We start from the raw sequence: 23,615 nt of genomic DNA on the forward strand, positions 1-23,615 counted from the left end.
CGTAAAGGTCTGGAAGGGATGCTGGAGGATCAGCAGTCACCAAGCCGTCTATCAGAGAGAGCAGGCATGTCCAGACACCAAAAGGACTGCAAAGGGAAGCTGGGGCGAGGCCTCTGCGCAGCTGCAGTCCTGTCATTCTGCAGCCACCCATCTGGTGGTGGGCCTCAGGGCCAAGAGTCAGAAAGAAATGCTAGATGCAGATCAGAAGAAAGCAAGGAACCCATCAGACACCTCTGCTGCCATCCATCACTGCACCTGACATCCAACAAACCTCAGAGAGTAATGGCCATCCCAGTCTGTGTATGTTCCTCTTTGGGCCAACTCTAACCCGGAAACAGGCAGGCAAGGGGATGCTGGGAAACGTAGTTCTCAGCTTAACCAAGGCAACCCAGCACAGTCCACCAGACTCCTTTAATTAAATATAGAATACTTAACGTTATTACTCACATCTTTGGGGAGACTGTGCGTTTTAATCATAATTACATGATAAATATTTCATGGTATATATCTTTGTCATATAATTAGGAATAAAAAATGTAATCTCAAAAAGATGCTAAATAATTCAAATGGCTGAGGATGTGATTAAAGCCTTGACTGAAATATGGTCAGAAGGTAACTCAAGGTCTTCAAGCATGATCTCCCAAGAAACATGTCACAATCAGGTATTTTTAAAAGTGCATTGAAATGGAAACACCCCAAAAGAAAAAAAAATTATGTGGCTTTAAGTATGGGGTGAAAACCTAAAGAATATATCCACCTCAAGCTACAATCTGGCAAAAGATATTTTAGCCAGTTTATGAAATCAATATCCTTTCTTCTCTGGCCACTGCTAAGACAATGGCATTCATCTCACTCATTCATTTTGAAAATATCTTCATTTTTTCAAACCCCTGAGGTTAGGGACTATGCTATGTTACTTCTAAAGGCCCTCACAGCACCTAATACAAGGACATAGGCACTTGGGGAAAAATCTATGGACAAATTTCAATCTAGTTCCATATTTACTGCATTCACTTCATACAACGCACTGTTTGGTGCTAGGGAGCTGTGAACAAAGGGGTTCCTGACCTCTAGGGGCTCATAAACCAGTAAGAAACTACTTATGCACAAAATTTACTCTGAAAATAGAAATAGATGGGGCTTTGATAAGTGCTGTAGCTGAAATACAAGAAAGTATGCTTTTGGGAACATAGGAAGAGGTGAGATTAATGTGATAGAGGGAATGTAGGAAGGTGTCTTGCAGGAGGTGGGAACAGGCCTTGAAGAGTAATCCTTCAGAAGAAGGATTCTGTGTGTGGATTTTGTACATGTGCGTGTGTGCGTGAGAGAGAAAGAGAGGAGATAAGCACGGAGGAGGGAAGAGTACAGCTGAAGATAAATTGAGGAACTTGTTGGGGATAAATTAGGCATGACTTCCCAATGGATCAACTTAAATATTCTCCATGCCTCTCCCTCAACCTACGGCAAAGTCAGTGCCCATGGCTTCCATCGTTACATCCTCAAACTCAGTAAGAAACACTTCTATCAAGAGTTACATCCTAGGTTTGAAGAACTCACATCCTGTGAAGGAAACTGGAAACTCTTAGATGGGTCAAGCAAACTCTTGTATCCACGAACTACACTCCCCCCCATCTCTGGCTGTCATTCATGTAGCATACATACATTTATTATGGTTTCCCCACCTGTAAAATAACATCACTCTCATTTGTTTGTTGTGAGAGGGAAGACTATTGAAGGAAATAGTGGGAAAAAACTATGGAAACAATAGTGTCCTTTAGAAGCGATGATTATCGAGTCATTTAAGGACTCTAAGCAGGAAGAGGTAAAGCATTTCAGTTTTTATTTCAAAACTTCATCCACTGAAATACTTAATATAACAAGTCCATACTTGCAGAAGCTGAGAACCTTTGCCTTTCGAAAGGAAAGAGACATCAGGTCAGGCCATGTCAGCATGGGGATGAGCCTCAGAGAGCCTCTCAGGAAGAGCTGGAGCCTCAAGTCCCTCACGCACCCCAGGACACCCAGCTAACTGCGCCAGACCTCGGTTTCCTGACGTCTAGCCCAAAGCTGTTAACCCTACTCCACATTTTCCCAAGAAGTTGTATTTCAGGGTAGAAATTTTGCTTCAATATTTTCCCAACATGTTCCTCTTCAAAGTTACTAGACTTGAAAAATCTATACACCATCCAAATAATCAGCTTACTAAGATGCATGTTTTACAATCCAGTGGTGCCCACAAGCACCTACTGTTTTTCTGAATCTCCAGAGGTATGTTCTGCTTAAATGTGAGCTGGGCCCGAAGTGAGGACAAGGGCATCTCCTAAGCTACTGCCTGGCACAGTGCATGTGTTTTTGTTTTAATTACTGGAAGTAAAATGTGCTATTTCACTGTGCCCTCAAAAGGCCCAATTATTATGGAATAACGCAGGCCACGTCAGAGCCAATGCTTGGTCTTCAGGCATGCAACGGGCTGATTTATCCATTGCCACCCCCATCGCCTGGACCAATGGCACAATGGCGCCCCAAGCATCTACTTCAAAAACCCACCAATGGCCTCATTTTCCTAAGTCAACTTTTGCACAAACGGCTTTCATTATCTGCCTATTGATTGAAGGAAAGGAGAGAGGGCAAGAGGAAGAAGGAAGTGAGAGAGGATCAAAGGAACAACAAAAAAAAGTGAAGGACTATATGGTCTGAATTACAGATCCGCATGATTAGCTATAAGCAGTGGCCAACAGAAGACCCTGAAGGGTGTGCCATTGTAACCTTCAGCCTGGCACAGGCTTCTGATCCCTGAGGACTATGAGGCTGTTGTGAGAGATCCCTGGTATTTTTTCCAGCAAGCAATTGGCAGTGACGGAAGATTACATTAGAAGAACAGCCATGTTTTCTGTGAGGCCCTCAACATTATGAAGCTTTTCAGATCTCAGTTCTCTAGGTGTCCAAGGAGATGGGATACCCGTCATTCAGTAAGTTCCCACATATGTCAGACAAGGCTCGTTTCAAACTGGTTTCTTCAGTTTCCAGTTCCTGAACTTTATTTCTGGAGAGCCAATAAAAACAAAGATGAATCCCCTTCTCCCAAAAGTAATGACAACTCCACCCACATATATTATATAGGCTTAGCCTCTAGCGCAGCTGCCACTCCCTCCAACATGTCCACTTCCCTCTCCTGCCAGGTTCTTCTCCGGTTACCAAAAAAGCAGAACCTTTCACAGGCATTTTTGTCCCTTTAATTGCAAATCTACAATTAGCTGCTCAAGGCAACAAGTATTAAAAATAACTTTCCCTACTCTTATTTTTCTTCTCATCCACTCCACAAGAAGCTCTAATCAGGGAGAAACCAGTCCAGATTAAAAAGATGAAATCAATCAGGAAGGTTGGCTAAACAGGTCTAAACATTGGCCAAAAGAGGAAACAGGAATAATCCCCTCTTCTGAGCTCTATTCATTTTGGATCGATAATGAATAAGAAAACCTTTTCTGAAATTTGGACTCTAGCCAAATTAAAATTTTGCCTTGATAGCCCAATTTAAATTTCAGCTTAGTCCTACTATTTCCCAAGTAATCCCAAGAGGCTAGTTTTTCTGTTTCCACAGGCTTGTCCCCAAACTGTTTTCACTATTTTCAGCCAAGAAGTGCTTCTTTATAAATATTCAATGTGCCCAACCCCGGTTATGCGGATGGTTATTCTACTGCTTCCAGGCAGAAGTCCTGTTCAAAGTACAGACCAAATATTACTACTATTATTAGCAATATTACTACTATTATATGCTAATTTCCATAAAGGAGTCTCTCTTCAAGAATTAAATATATTCCCTCTGATCTCATTTGCTTTTCCTCCTAAGACAAGTCAATTTATCGCAAATTCTGATAGTGAAGTCCAAATAAATGAGATTTCTCTTTCTCTTCAATAGCTTCAGATTTGAGTCCAAAACGAAACTCTGGATAATGCCTGGCAGGCACAAGCACAGGATGTTTTGAAATGGCACAAATGGTAGGTCTTATTGCAAAGTAAAGGTGAAGCCCAACATTTAACAGAGCACATTCCGTTAACATAAGTAAAGTAAGCAAGGAAGTACCAAGCTCTGAATAAACAGTGCCCATTCTAACTTGTGCTGGTAACTGAGGTCCATGTTCACCTGATGAACAACAGCAACTAAGGGCAACGATCATGGTCACAGCCTAATGGGTAACATCCTTGCCCTCCATTCCACGACCCCCTTCACGTTAGTCACATACGGAAAGCTGTGCTTCTCCACAGTATCACCAGTGATCTTGATGAACTAACAGTGAACCCAGCCAGAGGGCCGCTTCTACACCCAAAGCTTGAAGGCAAACGCTGCCATTGTTCCCAACAAGGGCATTTCTTTAAATGAAGAATGCTAATAACTGACTGCCATGTTAAGCTGTGAAATAATGAAAAAAACTGAAGGATTTCTGTCTGGCAATTCAGTAAGAATGTTAAGGCTTACAGGCTGAGGACATATGGGTAATGTAACACTAAAGACAAATCATCTGGGCTCTTTAAGAATACATGGCTGATGCTAAGAAAATCTTCAAGAGCCAAGTATTTTGAGAATTATGAAGTGATGTTATAACAAGGTCAGGAGTCTAGGTACATAGGTTTTAAATTACTGCAATAGTCTATAACAGAGTCCTATAAAGGGATGAAAGGTACTTCGTTACCACATTGGAAAAGCAAACTTAGGTGCTTCTGAGACCAGTAGGCATAATTCGTACGGCTTCCTCAGGTTTGTGTTAACTGCACAAAGTTAGCTAGGATGGTCAGAGGTGAAAGAATATTTCTTGGGAAATTAGTTAATGAAATAAACCACTGGAAATGAGCCTTCAATTACTTCAGTCTGACACCCTGCTCAGTAAACCAAAGCATTTCTTTTTCCATTTCTCTATTCAAGTCAGGTGACTGGAAAAGTCATCCCACCAGTGGTGTATTCAAACAAAGCAAAACAAAATACCACCAATTGCTTTTCATTTAAAGTAAGTTCTAAAAGCTGGTTGCCAAATCCTGAGTTATACTAAACAAGCAGGCTAACTCATGCTTGTTCCCCCAATTATAGCTCTCTATAAATCACAGTAGAGTCCAGTTTTTACGTTCAGATTTCTTTACATCAGGACACAAAATAATTCCCAACTAAGAAGCCAATGCTCCACGACAACTCCGTAAGTTCTGTGGGTATCCGTCAAAATGAAAGCATTGTTGCAACACACCACTGATCAAGGGCAAAGCGCCTTTGTACGTAATGGTCCAGTCAGTATTTGTGGCCACCAGGCTCAGCAGCTCTCATTTCTCTTAGCACTAGTCCCAAAGCAACGTAGCCAGGCGCCACTTTGAAAGGAAAACTGTTGCAACTAGTCCTAATAGCTTAAATCAGTATTTTCCCAAGTGAAAGATGGGCTACCCAGAGATATTTCAAAGACTGAGGAGGGGAAGTCACAGGAGAGAAGAACCATGAAACCAGAGCTATGGTTTCCTTCCTGGATGGCAACAAGGATGTTTTATTTTTAATACACCTAACCTATTGGGTACTATTAACACACTCATCTATTTTCTTGGGGAAAGAACAACCACTGTTAGGTTATGCAGTTTTCACCCTTGAAGACCCAACACATCAGAGAACTGGTAATCCTTTTGTCATAGTGACTGATCTCATAGTTCAAGAAAGGGGGGCACTCAGGGGGACTTTCCTGACAGTCCAGTGGTTAAGACTCCACACTTCCACTGTAGGGGGCATGGGTTTGATCCCTGTCAAGGAACTATGATCCTGCATGCAGCCCACAGCATAGCCTAAAAAAAAAAAAAAAACCCTTTCCTTCTACATCTTATTAACAACACCTGATGTCAAATAGGGGTCGGTTCATTCCAGAATAGAAAACAGTATACCATTTATGCAAATTTTTTTAAACATATGCAGGCAGACCTCGTTTTATCACGCTTCACTTTATTGTACTTGGCAGATGTTGCGGTTTTTTCTCTTACAATTTGAAGTTTTGTGGCAACCCTATCTGTGCCATTTTTCCAACAGCAGTTGCTTACTTCATGTCTGTGTCACATTTTGGTAATTCTCACAATATTCCAAACTTTTTCATTATTACTATGTTTGTTATGGTGATCTATAATCAGTGATCTTTGATAATACTTTTGCAAAAAGATTACAGCTCACTGAAGGCTCAAATGACCGCTAGCATTTTTCAGCAATAAAGTAATTAAGGTATGTACATCGTATTTTTAGACATAATGCTATTGCACACTTAACAGGCTACAGTATAAACATAACTTTTATATTCACTGCGACACCAGACACCTTGTGTGCGTCCTTCACTGCTGTAATACTCACTTCATCGCGGCAGTGTGTACCGAACCAACAATACCTCCCAGGTCTGCCTGTATATGGATACTTCACGAGCATAAAGGCATAAGTGAGTACAATACTTAAGAATGGAAAGTGGCAATGTGGTGAGACGGGGTACAAATGAGGCTTCAAACATGTGCAGTGTTTTATTTTAAAACAAAGGCAAGTAAATATGACAAAATATTAACATTTTAAAATCTGGATGGTGGGTTTATAGATGTGATTGAGTTTTTCTGAATGTTTAAAACAGCTGATACATGTTTTTAAAAAGATGAATATACTGACAAATTTAAGAACCTGGAATCCCACAGATATCTAAGAACATTAATTTATGGAAAAGAAAAGAACCTGAAAAGACAGCTAATAACTGAGAACAACGGATTGAATACTTTTTCACCCTAAGAAAGCGATGACTGTGTCAGGCATGCCCTAGTCAACAATTTATATATTCATTTATAACTCCATGAGTTAGGGATTACTTTCATTTCACAGATGAGGAAACTGCTACTCAGAAATTAACTTGGCCAGTGATGCAATGAATTAAACAGCAAAGTTGGGATTCAAAGCCAGGTTCAAAGGCTGGACTCCAAGATTCAGGCTGTCTCATATGGAACAAAGGAGTTCCCCCAACTAACATACCTTTAAGTTTTTACACGGTGAAATTCAGACCAGATATTGCAGCCACCAGAACATTCCCACCTACCTGTCAGAATTCCCAGTGAAGGACAGCTCCACCCCCATTCTTCTAAGAGTACCTTGACAGTCTGCAGTCCCTTCCTGGTGATCTGCAGGCCTTGGAAGCATAGGGTCTTACAAAGTGAATGAAGGGGAACGGGGGCACTGGAGGGTCTCAAGCACAGCATGATAAAAAAGAGCAAGAGTTTTAAAAGTTTTGTGTGGTACAGAGCTGTTTTTCAAATTAGAGGTGGTAAGGCATTTGTTATAAAATCCGTTCAGGGGGCCATAACGAGAATTTCCTAAAAAGGAAGGAAGGAAGGGAACTGATGTTATCACATGTACAAAGGGCAAGCGATGCTTTACACAACTGTCACCACTACACATACTGTTCTGACCTCTGTGTGTTCTGGACCGTGGTTTAAATGTATTTCTTACTTGGGTCACAACCGAAAGGTATGAAAGTCCCTGCTCTAGAAGACAGAGCATTTAGGGCCCGGACTGGAGGCTGCTGCATTCCGCTAGATGGGCAGAGGGGACCCTTTAAGGTGGTGGGATAGTAGCAGTAGAAAGAAAAGAAAGATAAACAGAAGAGACACTTAAAAACAGAGAAGAGAATCTGGGTAAGGGAAACCAACGAAAATGCTAAGATGTTACACCTGGGTCATTTGAGGGGCAAGGTGGCAATAATCATAAACAGGCCATCTGTGAAGAAGAGCTGGTGAAGAGGTCCACAGAAGAGGCAGCAGACACCTTTAAGGTGAGATACATTGGTTTCAAGAGACAAGAAGACATCGTGATAGAAAGACAAAAAAAGTTCTGCCACGCCATGCCCTCAAAACCAGGTCCCCCACATTGCTTTAATTTAGTCACCTTTTACAATACTATATTAATTCTCTTTCAGCTAAACAATGTTTTAAATTTATGCTCTGTCCTCAACCAAGTGGTTATGACTTTAAAAAGCACATAATCACACTAAAGAACCAATACCATCAGTTAGTGTCTGGCTATTACATTATTTACCATCCCAAGGGCTTCACTTTGATTTAGCATTTGATGGATAAGTACAGACGGGTCTGTCACTTGGCTGCAAGTGCGCCTGCTGGCTGCATCAGCACCGGGCTGGGCGAGCTGCAGGAGCCCGGCTGCACCAGCTACCGGGAGAGAGTCATGCCAAAAGGCGCCCGGCAGCTGCCATGCAGTCTGTGCCCATCCCGTGAAGCTGCACAGTTGGCTCGAGGGCCCTGCTGATCCAGCGAGAGGGCACGAGGGAAATGGCAGAACTCCAACAGATCACTTTATCCAAGACTGAATCCCCAAAGTACATCAGAATAGACATAATTAAATGAGGCAGTGTGGACCTAAAGGTACAATGTCATCCCCACCAGGCCCTCGATGAAGGGAGTTTTGCTTTACAGAAGCCTTTTTATGAAGTAAATTACATTAATTACCAACATTTAAAAACATCCAACATTTAAGGGTTCTGAATCTCTGATTTATTAGACAGCATGGAATTAACAGGTTTAGGTTATTTTACAAAAAGAGCTCAAGCTGCTCATACACAGCAACTGGGCTTGCTGGGGGAAAACAGTTCTTCAGACTACTGCAAAAGGACACAAAGACTCCTCATCCTACACACAGTCAGTATGAAAGGGCACACAGACAAGTTTTTTGCAAGACAGAAAACAGAGAAATCCACATACTAAATAACGTGTCCACAATGACTATAACACATCCCTTAGGGGATAAGCATGTAACTGTAGGAAGCAAAACAAAGCTTTCCATAGAGAAACCACTTTCACGAGATGATTAGGTGGACCTGCAATGAAGAAAATACATTTCAAAAGATGGGTTCAGACTTACACTAAGTTTTCACTGAAATACTTACAAATAAGACCTTTCTCTGTATCAGAAGAATTTTTTTTAAATACATCATGGATAAAATAAATTTCAGTAAAGGTCCAAGTACCATTCAGAAACATACATTTGCAAATAATGTAAATAAAAAACAAAAAGTGTGACAACAAAAATACTATTTGGTACTACCCAGAATAGGCCAAGCTAAGTTCATGTTCTGCTTCAGGGCATTATATTGAAATGAATCTCATTCTCACTATAATTTTTTTCTTTTTAACCTTAATCACCAGTGGCTGGGTAACTGAAATGGACATGAGAACTATATAAATGTCAGAGAAATATGTAAACCTCATTAATGTTTCCAAAAATTCATTTAGAGATAGAAACAGGTCCAAATAGATGCCTGTCTAAATGTACTGCAATTACGTTACAATTATTTTTCCAAATACACAGATATGCTCTGTCTTTTCTCAGCTCATTACTGACTCAAACAATTTGCTCTTCTGGGATCAATTGTTTGCTAATAAATAATTGTTTACAGTCACAAAATGATGTTAGGAGGTTTTCTTATTAGTTTTCCTTCTGCACCCTAATAAGATTGAAAACGAGCTGATTCCCCAGAGTCTAACCTTAACCTCGCTTTGTTTCACAGCCCAGGAAATGATGACCCATCTGCTTCAGAAAATAATGGACGGCCGAGAGGAAATATTGTTTAATTGTAGATTAACCTCCTCATGAGGCAGTCTGAAGCAGCTTTAGAATTAGCAACTATAACCAGCAAGAGAAACAAATGGCTCAAGAGCCTTTTTCTCTACCATTTAAGGTCCACAAAGAATGCAAAGGGGGTTTTACTACCTACATTTATTCACAAACATTTATTTCCACAATAGAAACAAACACCATCAAGGTCAAAACTGATTCTCAAAAGTGCTGTCGCTGCCCTCAAATTCTGTTTGTCCAAATACCTTTAAATGCAGCAAACCATCAAACCATCTCATGCACTAAAGAAAGTGTTTGTTTTACAAAAAGCAATAAAAACCTGTTTTCCAATATTTTCAGGTTCTTATAATATTAAAATTAAATTTTTTCCCTGGTTTCTTTGTTAAAAGTAATAAATCCACCATTGGGGAGTACGAATTGTTTTATTATCATCAACATGGCACTTAAGTAAATGAAATCTTGTCAAGTACATGGTGACCTACAAGTTCAAAAGAAAAAAGAACAGCATGAGATCAAAATGGCCAGCCAGGACAAGAGATACAAAAGTGAGAGATTAAATGCAAACACAGCCCTTTATCCAACAGGCTTCACATGCTAAGTCTGTTCTAAAGTCAAACCTGTAAAAACACACATGATATTGAGTATTTAATACTCTGTCCCCTTCTCAGGGACTCAACCAATTTAGCAACGGGACTCTATACCATTCTAACTCAGAGAGGTACAGGAATCCTGAAAAGTCAGTTATTCCATAAATATTTACTGAGGACTTCCTTCCAGGGCCTGAGTAGACAGGGCCAAGGAACAGGACAAAGACTCTTGGGGGTTGGTATTTCATGGTTAAACAAGTGCCTAAGTATCAGGTTTCCCTAAAGCCTGGAAGCCTGGTGCGGGTAATTAAGTAAAAAGCTTTGCCCTAGGTACCAAAAAATGGAAATGGTTCCTCTCTGTCAGCAGTTACAACCAAGAGCCAAAGACATCTATGAAAATTTCGAGACTAAGGAAATCTGCTATCGCAGGCAAGGCCATATTACTCTGAATTTCCAGTAAGACCTGAAGGTCATTCACTTTGTGTAAATATTAAAGAAACAACCTCTGTGGAGAGGGAAGATTTTTGGTAGTTCAAATTCTTAAATATCTTAAATAGAATTTGCTAAAATAAATTATTCTTGAATTCCTCAACTTAATTTTGAAGCAATGAGCTAGTAATAACTCCAGAGATTCAAATAATAGTGCCTATTCAAGAAGAATGAGAGTTTGACATTCTTCTCTACAAAACAACTAGGCACAATTTTATCCATCAGACGTCTATCAACCTACGGATATTGAAAGCTTGGGAGAACAAGATAAAATCAACTCCAACCCTAGAGTCAGCTGTAATATCGAGCAGGCATCAACAATGCTATTCATGAATTTAGAAAAATTAATAAATCCTGGGTTGAATGCAAGAAAAGGCTCAAATACAGGTGAAGCATACTCACTTGGGTTTTGTTTCTGCATCTGTCACTTGGCGAATGAAGATACCATCTTCGGGATGTTCCGTGTCATCCATTTCATACATATACGATGATGCTATTGCAAGTGTAGTCCCATCATTACTGAAGGCGAGTGACGCAATGCTGGTGGGGTACCGATGGAACTGGCACAGCCGCTTTTTGTTAAATGGATCCCAAATATTTACAAATCCATCAGAACCACCTGCAAGTAATTTCAAGAGTTACAACAGTCCTTAAAAGCAGATACAAAAATAACCATTATTTTAACCATTTTTAAGGTCACAGAAGTTACATTTTCCCCAGGGAGTATTATACCAGTTTTTCTTCCCTGTAAATATCATAAAAAGCAAGCACAATTTTTTAAAACTCTGCCCAAGTACAAACGTGCACTGTTCAATTAATAGCAAAATGTTGTTATCTTAACAACTAGATACAGGTTAGCATACCTGTGGCAAAGGTATTGTGGATGTTGTGAAACGAAATGGCGTTGACTGGGTAAATTTGCTCAATATTATTTTCTTTCAGTCTGTGACACTTGAAGGCATACTTCTTCTTCTGTACCTCAGGGCTTGGGTCCAAGTACTCAACTGCCACTCGGCCTTCAATAGAGCTTAATACATAACCCTGACAAGAGGAAATCAGAGGACAAAAATGGTGAATCCAGCTTCCAAAACTAGGCCTGGATTCCCAAACTCAACCCAATTCCAAAATTCAGCCCACAGTAAAGAAAGATGATTATTTTTAAAATGAAAAGAGAATACGGCCAGGTTTTAACCACGTGTTTAAGCTGTACTAACATAGTTAAGATCACTCCAAAGTTTAAGAACACTTATATCTGTTTTATTACAAGTAAATAAATAAAAGGCCACCATCACTTGCCTTCTTCATTCTACCAGTACCCTGCACACTGCAATCAAAAATGTTGAGTTACTCTGTCAAACCTCAACAGGAATTTTAAAGTGTTTCAGTATCATTTATTTGTTGTCCTGTCCAGAAGGGGACTAGAATTCATTCCATCAGCTGGAATATGTTTTTCTTTGCTCTACGCCTCCTCACCTCTAACAACTCTAAGAGAATTGTGTCTCCTTCACTGAGGGTACCAATAATCCAAACCAAGTGGAAAACCAGCCTTCCATCTTGGTCATCCTGCCTCTCGCATTTAACTACACCAAGTCAAGTGTACACACAAACCACACAGATTTTCAGTGATGTTCAAACGTGGCTTATAATTTCAAACCTTTCCTCACTTTGCCTCGAAATAGTATGTCAAAGAAAGTAAGAGATGAAGATAAATATGAAATCTATATTTTTAATTCTTCAAGATATGAAAAAGATTTACTCCTAAAAAACTACTTATGGAGGGAAAAAAAATCAGTAAAATGTTACTTTTAAACTTCCATTATAAACTGGAAATAAACTCTGATGGAAAATTTTAGATAGAAGACGTAATAACATTCATAAATGCAAGCATATTTTAATCATGCACTTAAATCTCTAAAGTTCACATAACTGCAATTCCTTATCTTCAATGGAAATTTACAATATCCTGAGAAGAACTGTGATCACCATTTGAGGTACTAGCCTTCTGATAAGCACTAAGGATAGCCATTAGATTCCAAAGACACCCACTGTTTTTAATGACTTTTCCTCTTGTAAAATTCCTACAGCAGCTGACCCCACCACCAACTTCCCTTTGAACTTTAAGGATGTGGGGACGAAAGGGCAGATTAATAGTGTCACCTCATCTAGTAATGATGATGGGAAGGGTGACCTACCCTGTTCGTCATTATATGAGGGACAACGCCTCTCTACCCTCAATGGCATTCTTTTAGAAAAGAAAAATCCAGGTCTGCTAGCAGACTGACTAAACTCTATTAGCATTAGGGTAAAAAGAGGTGCAAAAAAAAAAAAGAAAAAGAGAGAGAGAACAGCAAATTCCATAATCCTAAATTTCCAGATTTAAATTTGAATTCACTGTTTTGTAAATTAAAATACCTGCAAAACTCTCTCTGATTACTGTATACGTGTCAAGCATCCTGGACTAGCATCACCAAGGAATCTGAAAACCTCTACTCTAGCCACTGGCAGATTACTTATCCTCTCTGAACATCAAAGCTTTCTCTAAAATTGAGTTAACATACCACCTTTTAACAAAAGGCTGTCAAAAATTTACAACAAATTCTAAATCACTACTCAAAAAAAAAAGCAAAGCTTTAAAAGGCAGTGACCAAATCATTATCATATAAGATCCTCCTATTTTCAAATTCCCCGGGCACAGGGAGGAGAGGTCAGTACCTGCTTGTTTGGAAATGCTCGTATGCAGCGAGTCTGGTACTTGAGGCTGGACTCCCGGCGCTGCTGCACGTAGCCCATGTTCCGTAAGTCCCACACCAACACTCTGCGGCCTGCGGTGCCCACAATCAGCCGGTCTCCAGACACTGAGAGGGTATACACCTTTCAAGAAAGATCAAAACTTGCTGAAAATCATCTGCTTGCCTGCAAATGGCATTTCGCACCAAGATAAAGTCCACTAATCATAAAACCATAAAAAAGTTAGCTGATCAGGTCCACAAACACAGGTATGAAATTTTAAATGCTACAGTTACACAATCCAATTGGCACAAAATAATAAACACAAGATATTCTTAATACTTAACCAAGTATCACATAATGCACATTCTAATTAACTCTCCGAAAGCATCTCTGAAACAATTCTCTTCGTTACTAAAACAAGTTAAATTATTAAACAGTTTTTACAGCCCTCTTGTTTCATTCAGTGACAATATAAAATTGTAGAAAATACTCAAAAAGGAGATAATAAAGCCATAAAAACTCAAAATAGCTTTCAATGGGCTTCTGGCTTTTCATAAAACAATCATTTTCAAAGTTATTTTTCTATGACCACCTTTTGGAAGGATATTTCATGTTGTAACTCTAAAAATCTTGACTCTCCCAGCTGTCACACTGAATAAATAGGCCTTCCCAGGAAGAGTGAGAGAGCTATCATTAATTAGCTTCTTAGTTGCTTTTGGTGGCATACGAACTCAAAATTAAAAGACAAGGATAGTGGTCTGGCATATGACAAGGCAAATTCTTATACCCTGACGTCATACTGAACACTCAGGACAGAGTTATCTTCAGGGAAAATTTAAAAAGCATTTTATTCCCTAAAAGCATCTATTTTTTTCCCCTCAAAATTCCTTTTCTTCAATATCAAAACAACTTCCACAAAAACATTCCTTTAAAACAAATCACAAAATTTCCTGCCAATAAGCATTTAAAGTTACTTATTTTCAAATATGTGATCTGGGGACTAAATAGAGGTCGCAAATTCATGAAAATGGTGGCAAAACGTATGTTCCTGATCAGGTTAAACCATTTTTTTAAAGTCTAGACTTCAGGTATATATAACTATGCCCTGATCATTACTTTCAATTAATAAGCAACTCATCTAATATTTTAAAACCTGAAAAATCATTATAAAAAATGAAGAGGCCTCATGACATGGTAAGATCTCTCTTTAACATTCAGTAATTAAACCTTATGGTTAGTAATCACTAATATGTTAACCACATACTACCAGCCCGGAGGAAAAAAACAAATTGGGTTTCACAATGTAACGAGCGGACAGTCTCTACAATCTGGCCTTTAAATTCAACAGCTAATTTGACCAAGGGAAAAACAAGAAATTTAAAAGATTCAAAACAGTAGATTTAACACAAGAATATTTCAATAACAGACATATTAAGATTTACCGCTGTTTATTCAGAAAACATGTTTGCAGAAAAACAGAAATTAACCTAAGATATATGAAACACCAAATTTTAAGAAACACAGAAAGAGATCAGTTGATAACAGTACAATCAGAATGGGAATTTTATCTTAAATCTTTACTATACAGGTGACACACAAGCTTCTAAAAGTGCTTTCTATCCCCACGAATCATAAATCAAGTAAAAACACTGTCATGCTACTGACTAGACATATACATTTATCAAAAACAATATTAAAAAAAGTGACATAATGAACCTTGCTGAACCAATAAGCAGCTTGATTCAGTGTGGCTGTCCATTATATGATATTCTGTCAGCAATTTATCACAGCTCTTAACACGTTACATACAACCATAAATCAAAACCAGAAACAATGCAATTATTTTATTCTGAACAAAGGTCTTGCCAGGAGTAGATTCGAATGTGATGTGACAAAAATAATGGCTCTTTGGATGCACTACGGTATATAATGACAGCTAACAGGAACTGAACAGTATATTTACATTGAGGAAATAGACTCAAGTGAAGGATACCTTTAAATTGCTAAAACAATCAATCTTTAAAATTAACTACCACCTGATAAAGTCTGATAAAGCATACAGCAAGAATGCTCAATTACACTTCCACTGTACAGATAAAAAGGTTACAATAATACACAAAGTTTCAGTTTTAAGAAGCTTCCTTCACTACAGCCTTCAAACTACATCTGTTAGTATTAACAATAAATAAATGGTAAAAACCAGGGAATATAGAACATCTTTTTCACTAAACTTCAAATGATAACCCATTTCACCCTCTTAGTCAACGCAAGAGAAACCTCAGGTCATAAGTGAAAATGAGTGATGCTCCATCCCACTTCCTGGTTTGGGGCCGTCAGACCCAAATGAAGGCAATGGAACAGTCTTTGCTAAATGACTTCTCTGAAAAGTTGCTTCTCAGCCCTAGGACTGAAAGCGTTAATACATGGAAGTGGGTTTAGGACTAGTGCTATCCAGTACAAATACGACAACTGACAGAAAATGTTGACCAAAATACCAAAATTAGTTTTCCTTCACATATTTAGCTGAGTTTGTAAAACAGACTCATCAACTCTTAACCTCTAAATTGAACATCATATTCATCAAACATTTATCAAGTCAAACCACCCCAAGGACCATAATTCCTGTTACGAATATAAAGAGCCTACCTTTTCAGGCTGAGAGAAGGTCCCAGCATTACAAGGGGTTCTGGGATCCCACAATTTAACTGTCTGATCCCAACTCCCAGTAACCATCACATTCACTTCTGGACAATATTCAACACATCTGATAGGGGCATCATGGGTTCCAACAAGATTTTCTGTAGGAAAAAACAAACCAACAAACCACACCTAGCTTTACTAAACAAAGATTCCTCAAGTGAACAATAGAAGGAAACATTCATCGCACTGTAACAAATCCGCTTCCACCCACTCAATGGAACTACTACACACAGAAAAATTTCTCCGCGACTAAGAAAAGTCATCCTTTCATCTCTGTTCACCTGACAGTGCATAGCTTGATTCACTGGCATGGTAATACCAAAAGCTGACTTCAGTTTCAGATTACATTAAAATGGTGGCATATTTGTTATGTTCCTCACTTGATTCTAGATTCCTTCAAATCAGGAACCTTGTTTAACTCTATACTTCTGACTATCTAGTACAGGTTCTTATACACGGTAGGTGCTCAAGAACTACCTGATGAAATGAACCACTGAGTGGAGAACTCTGGTCAAATGGATCTGGATAAAACTTACCGAGTTAAGCTGATGTTTCAAAGAAACTTATTTAAGTGATAACAGGATTATCTGAGAGCTGGGGATGAGGAAGGCAGGGAGTCTTATGATTAACCCACTTGGTTTTCATGGTGGGTCAAATTTCTAATACACAATTTCTTTCGTCTCAGTTTCAACTCTTCACCCTATCTGATTCATTCATTCAACTAACATCTACTAAATGTCTACTATGTGCCAGAATCTATACCACATGCTAAGGATACAACAAAGAACAAACAATATGTGGCCCTGATCCTCAAAGAGGAAAACTACCTGTTTAAATACATACTTTTTTTTCTTGTTTAAATGGTATCTCGTGAAGTTCAGCAATGACCTTCTGAGAATAAACAGCTAATTCCCTTAATTATGGCCTATAACTTCAAAAACTTTTGCTTCCTTTTCAGTGGTTTTTTTCTCCTGAGTTTTCAAACAAACAGAACCTAAACCTGCAAGTTAACTTCCTATCTAGAATAAGCTGCTAGCAAACAAAACCAAACACCTGCAGTTGTAAGTTACATGACAAAACGGCTTTCATGCAAAAGCCTCTTCTGACTGGATCCTTCTTTATTTTTTTTTTGGATAAGATATAGTCCCCATCCTCTATCCATCCCACTGTCCAACTCATCCTCGTTAGTCGTATCTCTGTGCCTTGCCATGTCCTTCAAGTACATCTATGTCTAACGTACGCATATACCAAAAAAAAAAAAAAACCTCCACTAGAGAGCTCTGTGTGTATTCGGGTTCCATTCCAATCTCTACTCTGCTCCAAAGTCACCACAAAAATGTGGGTAAGTTATTTCATATCTCTTAGAAATTAACTAAAAGAAAATGTGTCATCTTGTTCTTCATTCAATAAACGCAACTGAAGCATATTCTATGCTAAACAATTATACAAGCGGGGTTAACATGGTATCTGGACAGGGTTGGCTATTTTTATAATGTTAAATTTTTTAAAACCTATCTTCCTTCAGTCTAAACTCAATTAGTTTCTGAAAAGAGAACGCTGAAACATCAGCACTGTCCTGGAAAAATCCTACTGAAAGGTAGTCCACTGCGGGACCCAGTCCCCTTCTGAGGGCAAGGGAAAGGGCAAATACTTAAGTGCCACTTCATGTAAACACTGTGGATGGAGATCATGAGTTTCACTGATAAAATACATGCGTAATATTTTGTGATTGTAATTTAATGGTTATCATTTAAACGAAAAAGTCCTAAATTCAAGCCATTTTTACTTGTATCTAAGCAACTTAGGAACTAAGCAATTCAGGAACTACTCTTCATGAATAAACATTTACAAGTAACCACTAACTAAGAAAACACTAAACTGGTGAAAACGTGGCTATGTTACCTTGATCAGTGTTCAAATCATGCATTTTCAATTGATGGTCTAATCCTCCACTCCAGGCATGTGTTGGATCCTACAAAATAAAGGTGCAAGTCATTTAAAACTTACAGAGCTTTAAAAAGCATTTTAAAATTCCTGTTTCTACAGCCAACTATCCAGTTTATGCTCAGGACGAGAGGTACACTGGGCTCAGCTACTCACTGTAAACAAACAAAAAAACAGTACAAAAAATAAAGCAAATTAAGGAGCTGAGAAAAGTACTACGCCAGCAAATTAAGGAAGAACTGTTCACCACACTGGCTGACAGTCAACAGGCATTCCCATGTACTCGCAAACAGACCTTTCTTTTAACAAGACAGCCAAATGTTACTGTCTTGTTGTGAGTTTCAAACACATCACGTCCAAAAGGTTTGCAGGGTTGCGCTATTAGAACACAAGGGGAGACCGAGTTCTTGACGTCTGCAAGTCCCCAGCGCCAGAAAAAAAAAAAAACCCACACACACAAAAAAAACAAAAAACAAAAAGACAGTACCTGGGGCTCAAGGTAAGTGCTGGGGGAAGGGAGGGGAGCTATCCAAATGACCCCACCGACAAAAGCCTCGGCCCAACAACGGAAAACGGATACTGTTGACCAGAAACACCATACCGAGACTATTAAAGGGGGGCAGAAGCGGAAGCGGAGGACACCTACGTAGAAAGCGCAGTCCAGGACGGCGCCGGTGTGCTGGTACTTGAGCCGCATGGAGTTGGCCGGCACATCGTAAAGGCGCACGGACGTGTCCCAGGAGGAGACCAACAGGAACTGAGAGGTGTTCGGGCTGAACTTCACCGAGGAGATGCCGTCCTCGGGTGGCTGGTTCAGCTTGAACTCGTTAGAACCGGTCATCTACAGAACAAGCGCCTAGTTAGAGTCCCCAAGGGTCCGGGGGCTGGACTCGCCGACGGCGGGGCAGCGAGGGGGCCCCACGGGGGCCGGGCCTAGGGAAGGCCGCCGACACGGCCTCTGCGCCTGCGCGGAACCGCCGCGCCCGCCGCGGTCCGGCCTCATCTTCCCCCACCCCACCCCACGCCGCCCCTTCTAAGCGCCCCAGCCGGCCGCGTCGCCGCCACCGCACCCCTAACTCCAGCCTCCAGGGTGGCCCGCCGCGGGCTCCTGCACCCCGGCCTCCCCCACTGGGCCTGCCGCCCCGCCTGCTCCTGAAATAAAAGAAAACCTGTGGAAGAGGAACCGGTTCCCAGAGGACGGCTCCGCCAGCTCCGGGCCCGGGGTGCGGGGGGTGGTGGAGGGGTTCCCAGAGAATTCGCTACTGCGCCCGGCCGCCTCTCCCCATTACCTTAGCTCCTTCTGAAGCAACTTCGCCGCTACTCGCCGCCGCCTAGCTTCCCTCGTAGCTCTCGCAGGCCGGACGAAAGGGGCGGAGAGGAAGTTCCAGCCAATGCCTGCCATTGGCTGATTTCAAACGCCAACGTCTCGCTCTAGGCAGCCGATTGGTCCGCCGGGCGTCAGTCAACCCAGGCAACCTGTTCCGGCACAAAGGCGAATGACGGCTTTTCCGGTCACGTGGCCTCTTTTCACCACCAGGCTGAGGCGCCAGCGCAGGTGCCGGACGAGTGAAAACTACAACTCCCAAAGAGCACCGCGCCAAGGCTGCGCTCACGCCCTCGCCCCTCCGTGTGCGGCACGCTGGGAAATGTAGTCTCCCAGGGGCCGACGCCTGGCCTGTCCTCTGAATAGTAGGCGGGAAAGATACTCTTCCCAGTTGACTCTTGGGGCCCTCCCCATCTCAGTTAATCTCTCAGACACAAAAACCTTATTTTGGTCAGTACTTTTATAGAGCTAAATTAGTTTCCCTTCCACTGCACATGCATATGCCCATGAAGTTGACCAAAATTGGAATGGAGAAAAAACTATTTGTTCAAATGAAGTGTATATTTTGCCCTACTTTTTTCTCATTTTCCTGGACATTCCACCTATGAACCAGGCTCTCACATTTGCCACTGTCGAAGATCTACTGACCTTAAAGATACTCATCCTTATTTATACTCTGCTTATCTCTTCATTCCATTTTCCTGCAAACATTTATTGAGCACCCAGCGCATGCCAGGCCTGGTGAGAAAACCGGGAAGATGCATTAATCAGACCGATTCTTGCTCTTGAGGAACTCTTTGTCCAGAAGGTTGGACAGACTGAGAAACAAATGATTACTCTGCAGTGTGTTAAAGCTCAAAAGCCTCTTTGAGACATATGTTCAGGTAGGGCCCTAAAATGACACCTACAAGCTTCTCTCCATCCACCCCCTCCCACTCCAAGAACTCGCCAGACTTGCAGGCTCGGTTTGCTGGATTTTCTGTTTCTAGAATCCTCCAGAAATAGAATCAAGAACGTTGCTCCTGTAATGAGAAATAATTTGGTCTCCATGAAAGAAAAGCAATACTTAATTTATAACTAGAATGCTGTGACTCAGTTACTCTTGAATATCAAAAGTGCACTGAAAATTTTCAATTTAATCCATGCTATAACCTCTTTTTCACAGGCTTTTGTAAAAAAAAAATCTTATTATTAAATGATCTTGTATGAAGTGGGAGGAAACTGCTGAGGTTAAAGTGTTTAATTTCTACCTTGATAGAGAAAAAGTGTTGTTGGTCCTTATGCATTCATATATGCTGACTCAGGTGCACTTTTTTATGAATGGTGACACAGTAAACACACAACAACCACCCTTCTGCCCGGTGTATTGATGATATTCCTGTCAAAAGGACAGATTCTTGCCCTGTCTCCTCACCAGTCCTCATACTTGGTTCTCTCTCCTCTTTCAACAACTTAATGGCTAGGTTAAGAATTTTAAAGTGCAGTGCCTTGCCTCCATTCTAATTTTGGCTAAATAATTTTATCTCCAAATAATTTTATTTGGTTCCCTCTCCCAGTTGTTCATTTAATTCTACTAGTGTTTCGAGATTCTGAGCATGAATTACCCACTAATAAAATCTAAGCGTATTTCATTAACCAGTGTGTGTATGATTCAGGTCCCTCTGGGCAGGCAGTTACAGCCGGACTCGATTTGAGTTTTAAGAAACGTCAATCTTTTAAATCCAGTTTAGAGCCTGAAAGGAGGCTGATGATTTTGCTGCTTATTCAAATGAATTGATAGTCTTGAGATAGGAAACCTGGCCACAATGGAGTCTTGAACATTTCAAATCCACATGCAAAGCCGTGTGTGTGTGTGTGTGTGTGTGTGTGTGTGTGTGTGTGTGTACTTAGTTACCTATAAGAAAGAGGAATTCCTAGAAACTAATCACACTGTTGGATCACCTTTGACTACTAATTTCTGGATTAGTAAAAAAAGTGAAGTACCCGCTATATGACAAACTGGAAAATGATCATCCCTAAAATCTTAAGGGCAAAAACCACTCCGCCATTAACTGCCTACAGGAAACAACTTCCTATGAAGGAAGTAAGCCCAAGAAGTATATAGTGACCCAATACTGTAATGTAATCTATTGAAGTGCAGACAAAAATGATATGGGTGAAATATTCCTATTCAAGTAGTTCCTTGAAGGCAGTTCCGTTACTTCTGCATGGAATATTCAAATAGCAGCTTGAGAGGAAAGAAAAATTTAAAGCAGGTTTCTGGAAAGAGAAAACTTCATTGAAATATGCGTACCAAATAAATCAGAAAAAAACAGATCCAGTGACAGTTCTGTTTTCTCTCTCTGACTAGCCAATATCTAGCATAGTTTTCAGCAAGTACTAGGGCTCAGTAAATATTTATTGAATTGAACTCAGTTGAAATGAAATAAATGCAATTGACCTCACAGCACTGGCACATGTGTTCTTGAATTTTATGAAATCTAACATAAAAAAAATATGACCTCACAAATGGACAAGACACCAGGCATTTAAGACATGACACTGCGGGTCACATAGACGGGTAACAGATATCCTGCATACTTTCATAAAATGCAGATAATTTCGATGCCTCTCGGCTCAAACAGACAGGTCTATCACGCAAATATTCCCCCTCTAGAGGATGGGATCCGGGCTCCGCGCTGCCGACTCCCGACACCTTTGCAGCGGCTAAGGAGTAGCCCGGGGCTGGAGGCAGGAGGACCCGGGAGCTCGCCCCACGTGACACCGAACCATCAGCATCCTCAAAGCTCAGGCAATTTTTTTTTCTGACGTTTTACAAGGAACAGGTGGCTGCGATCTAACACTGCGAGACTGCGATTTGCATGACACTCGGCACGCGTCTGTCCTCTCGGTGCCGTGCCCGCCCAGCCAGGGTGAGGCAGCAGGTGCTGGGGCGCCGAGGTCCGTGGGCGCGCAAACCGCGCACCAAGGTTCCATTCAGTGCCCGCTGCCACGTACTCGCCCGCGACCCGGCCCCTTAGCCACGCACAAGGCAAACTATAAACAACAACAAAACAGTGTGGGGAGGAGCCTTTGCCTCCCGCGCTTTCTTTGCCTAGTCTCGCGCCTCATCCCTCTTCAGCCGAAGTGCTGCCTTTCCGCGACCTGTTCCCGCACCGCGCGGCTCGGAAACTGTGAGCGCACCAGTCTGGGGGACGAGCAAACCGGGCTCTATACCTGATCCAGGCAGCGCCGCCCCACCTGCCCTGTGCCCTCGGAGAGGAGGCTCCTGTCACAGGTTGGACCACGACGCACGACGCCCTGCTGCCGTCAACCCCGAGGCGCTCCCAGGGCTGGAAAGAAGCTCGTTCCGGGAGGCAACTGCTTCGGCAGTGAAGCCTGCCGCCCCCCGTCTGTACCTCTCCGCGCGGGCTCCAGAGTTGGGTTCCCGCCGAGGTGAGCCTCCGCCGCGCGGAGACTACGGGCACCAGCTAGTGGAAAGGGGTGCGCCTCCAGCCCACGGGCCGCCTCGGCGGGGCCAAGGTCCCAACCTTTAACCTCTGACCCCCGCCCCACCTTCCACGGGGCTCGAGCCAGACCTCTTCTGACGCCCGCCTGCAAGCTCTTTCATGGAAAAGCGAGAACACCTGCGCGTTAGTACGCCGGACAATCAATTCCACCAAAGTTAGCAACGATGCTTAAAATGTTTTATTTTTTTCTTTTTAAAAATATTTACAGATCTGAAATCTCCCCCCCCCTTTCTCCCCTACCCATCCTCGGGACAAGGGAAACGAAAAGAGGAGTCGAGATCATTGTTCGAAGCCCCCAAGGGCTGGCTTGGCCAGCCGTGTGTGCGTGTACATATATACAGGTGTATATATGGGGGAGAAGAATGTACCTGGTCTGGTGTTTTACTGCTTTTTTTCCCCCACTGATCAATGTCGATCTGGCCGAAACTCCCTTTCCCACCACCACCGTAGAACATCCCCTAGAACATGGTTTTCAAAACGTATTGGTTTGTTTGGGGTAGAAAGCAGATGATCTGGCTGGAGGAATGCCGATAAATACGAGAAACAATCAAAACAAAAAGTAGGGCAGAGGCCATAAATAAGAGGTAACGAATACACATGGTGTATCTCGTAATATTTCTGGAAACGCGCAGCCCTGGCTCCGGAGTGGGGGCAGCCCGCGCCAGGCTGGCGGGGAGCGGGCGGGCGGCGCGGGGCCGGCGGGCCGC

At 41.5% G+C, this 23,615-nt stretch overlaps 1 protein-coding gene across 3 annotated transcripts; it reads right to left on the minus strand.

The window, feature by feature from the left end:
* Window positions 1-6,527: 6,527 nt before the first annotated feature.
* BUB3 (BUB3 mitotic checkpoint protein) lies at window positions 6,528-19,443 on the minus strand. Of its 3 annotated transcripts, none has more exons than XM_060033889.1 (8): window positions 19,365-19,443; window positions 18,722-18,916; window positions 18,034-18,103; window positions 16,078-16,229; window positions 13,414-13,572; window positions 11,565-11,742; window positions 11,104-11,320; window positions 6,528-10,103 (listed from the first exon to the last, which is right to left on the minus strand). In XM_060033889.1, the coding sequence occupies exons 2-8, from the start codon at window positions 18,914-18,916 to the stop codon at window positions 10,088-10,090; spliced, it is 987 nt and encodes a 328-aa protein (XP_059889872.1). In that variant the 5' UTR covers window positions 19,365-19,443; the 3' UTR covers window positions 6,528-10,087. The 3 variants fall into 3 exon arrangements, with proteins under 3 accessions (XP_059889872.1, XP_059889873.1, XP_069397600.1); XM_060033890.1 differs by having other exon boundaries at window positions 6,529-8,867; XM_069541499.1 differs by lacking the exon at window positions 6,528-10,103 and having other exon boundaries at window positions 11,100-11,320.
* Between the last annotated feature and the right edge of the window lie 4,172 nt (window positions 19,444-23,615).

Source organism: Delphinus delphis, chromosome 16 (genome assembly GCF_949987515.2).
Source record: "Delphinus delphis chromosome 16, mDelDel1.2, whole genome shotgun sequence".
NCBI lineage: Eukaryota > Metazoa > Chordata > Mammalia > Artiodactyla > Delphinidae > Delphinus > Delphinus delphis.

Bases quoted from the DNA above. Each gene is read 5' to 3' on its own strand.
- BUB3 (XM_060033889.1), bottom strand. From the start codon at position 18,916: ATGACCGGTTCTAACGAGTTCAAGCTGAACCAGCCACCCGAGGACGGC. The intron at 16,230-18,033 runs GTAACATAGCCA...TTTTTCCTACAG, and splicing joins TGATTTGAACACTGATCAAG to AAAATCTTGTTGGAACCCAT. The intron at 11,321-11,564 runs GTATGCTAACCT...AATTACTTGCAG, and splicing joins CCACAATACCTTTGCCACAG to GTGGTTCTGATGGATTTGTA.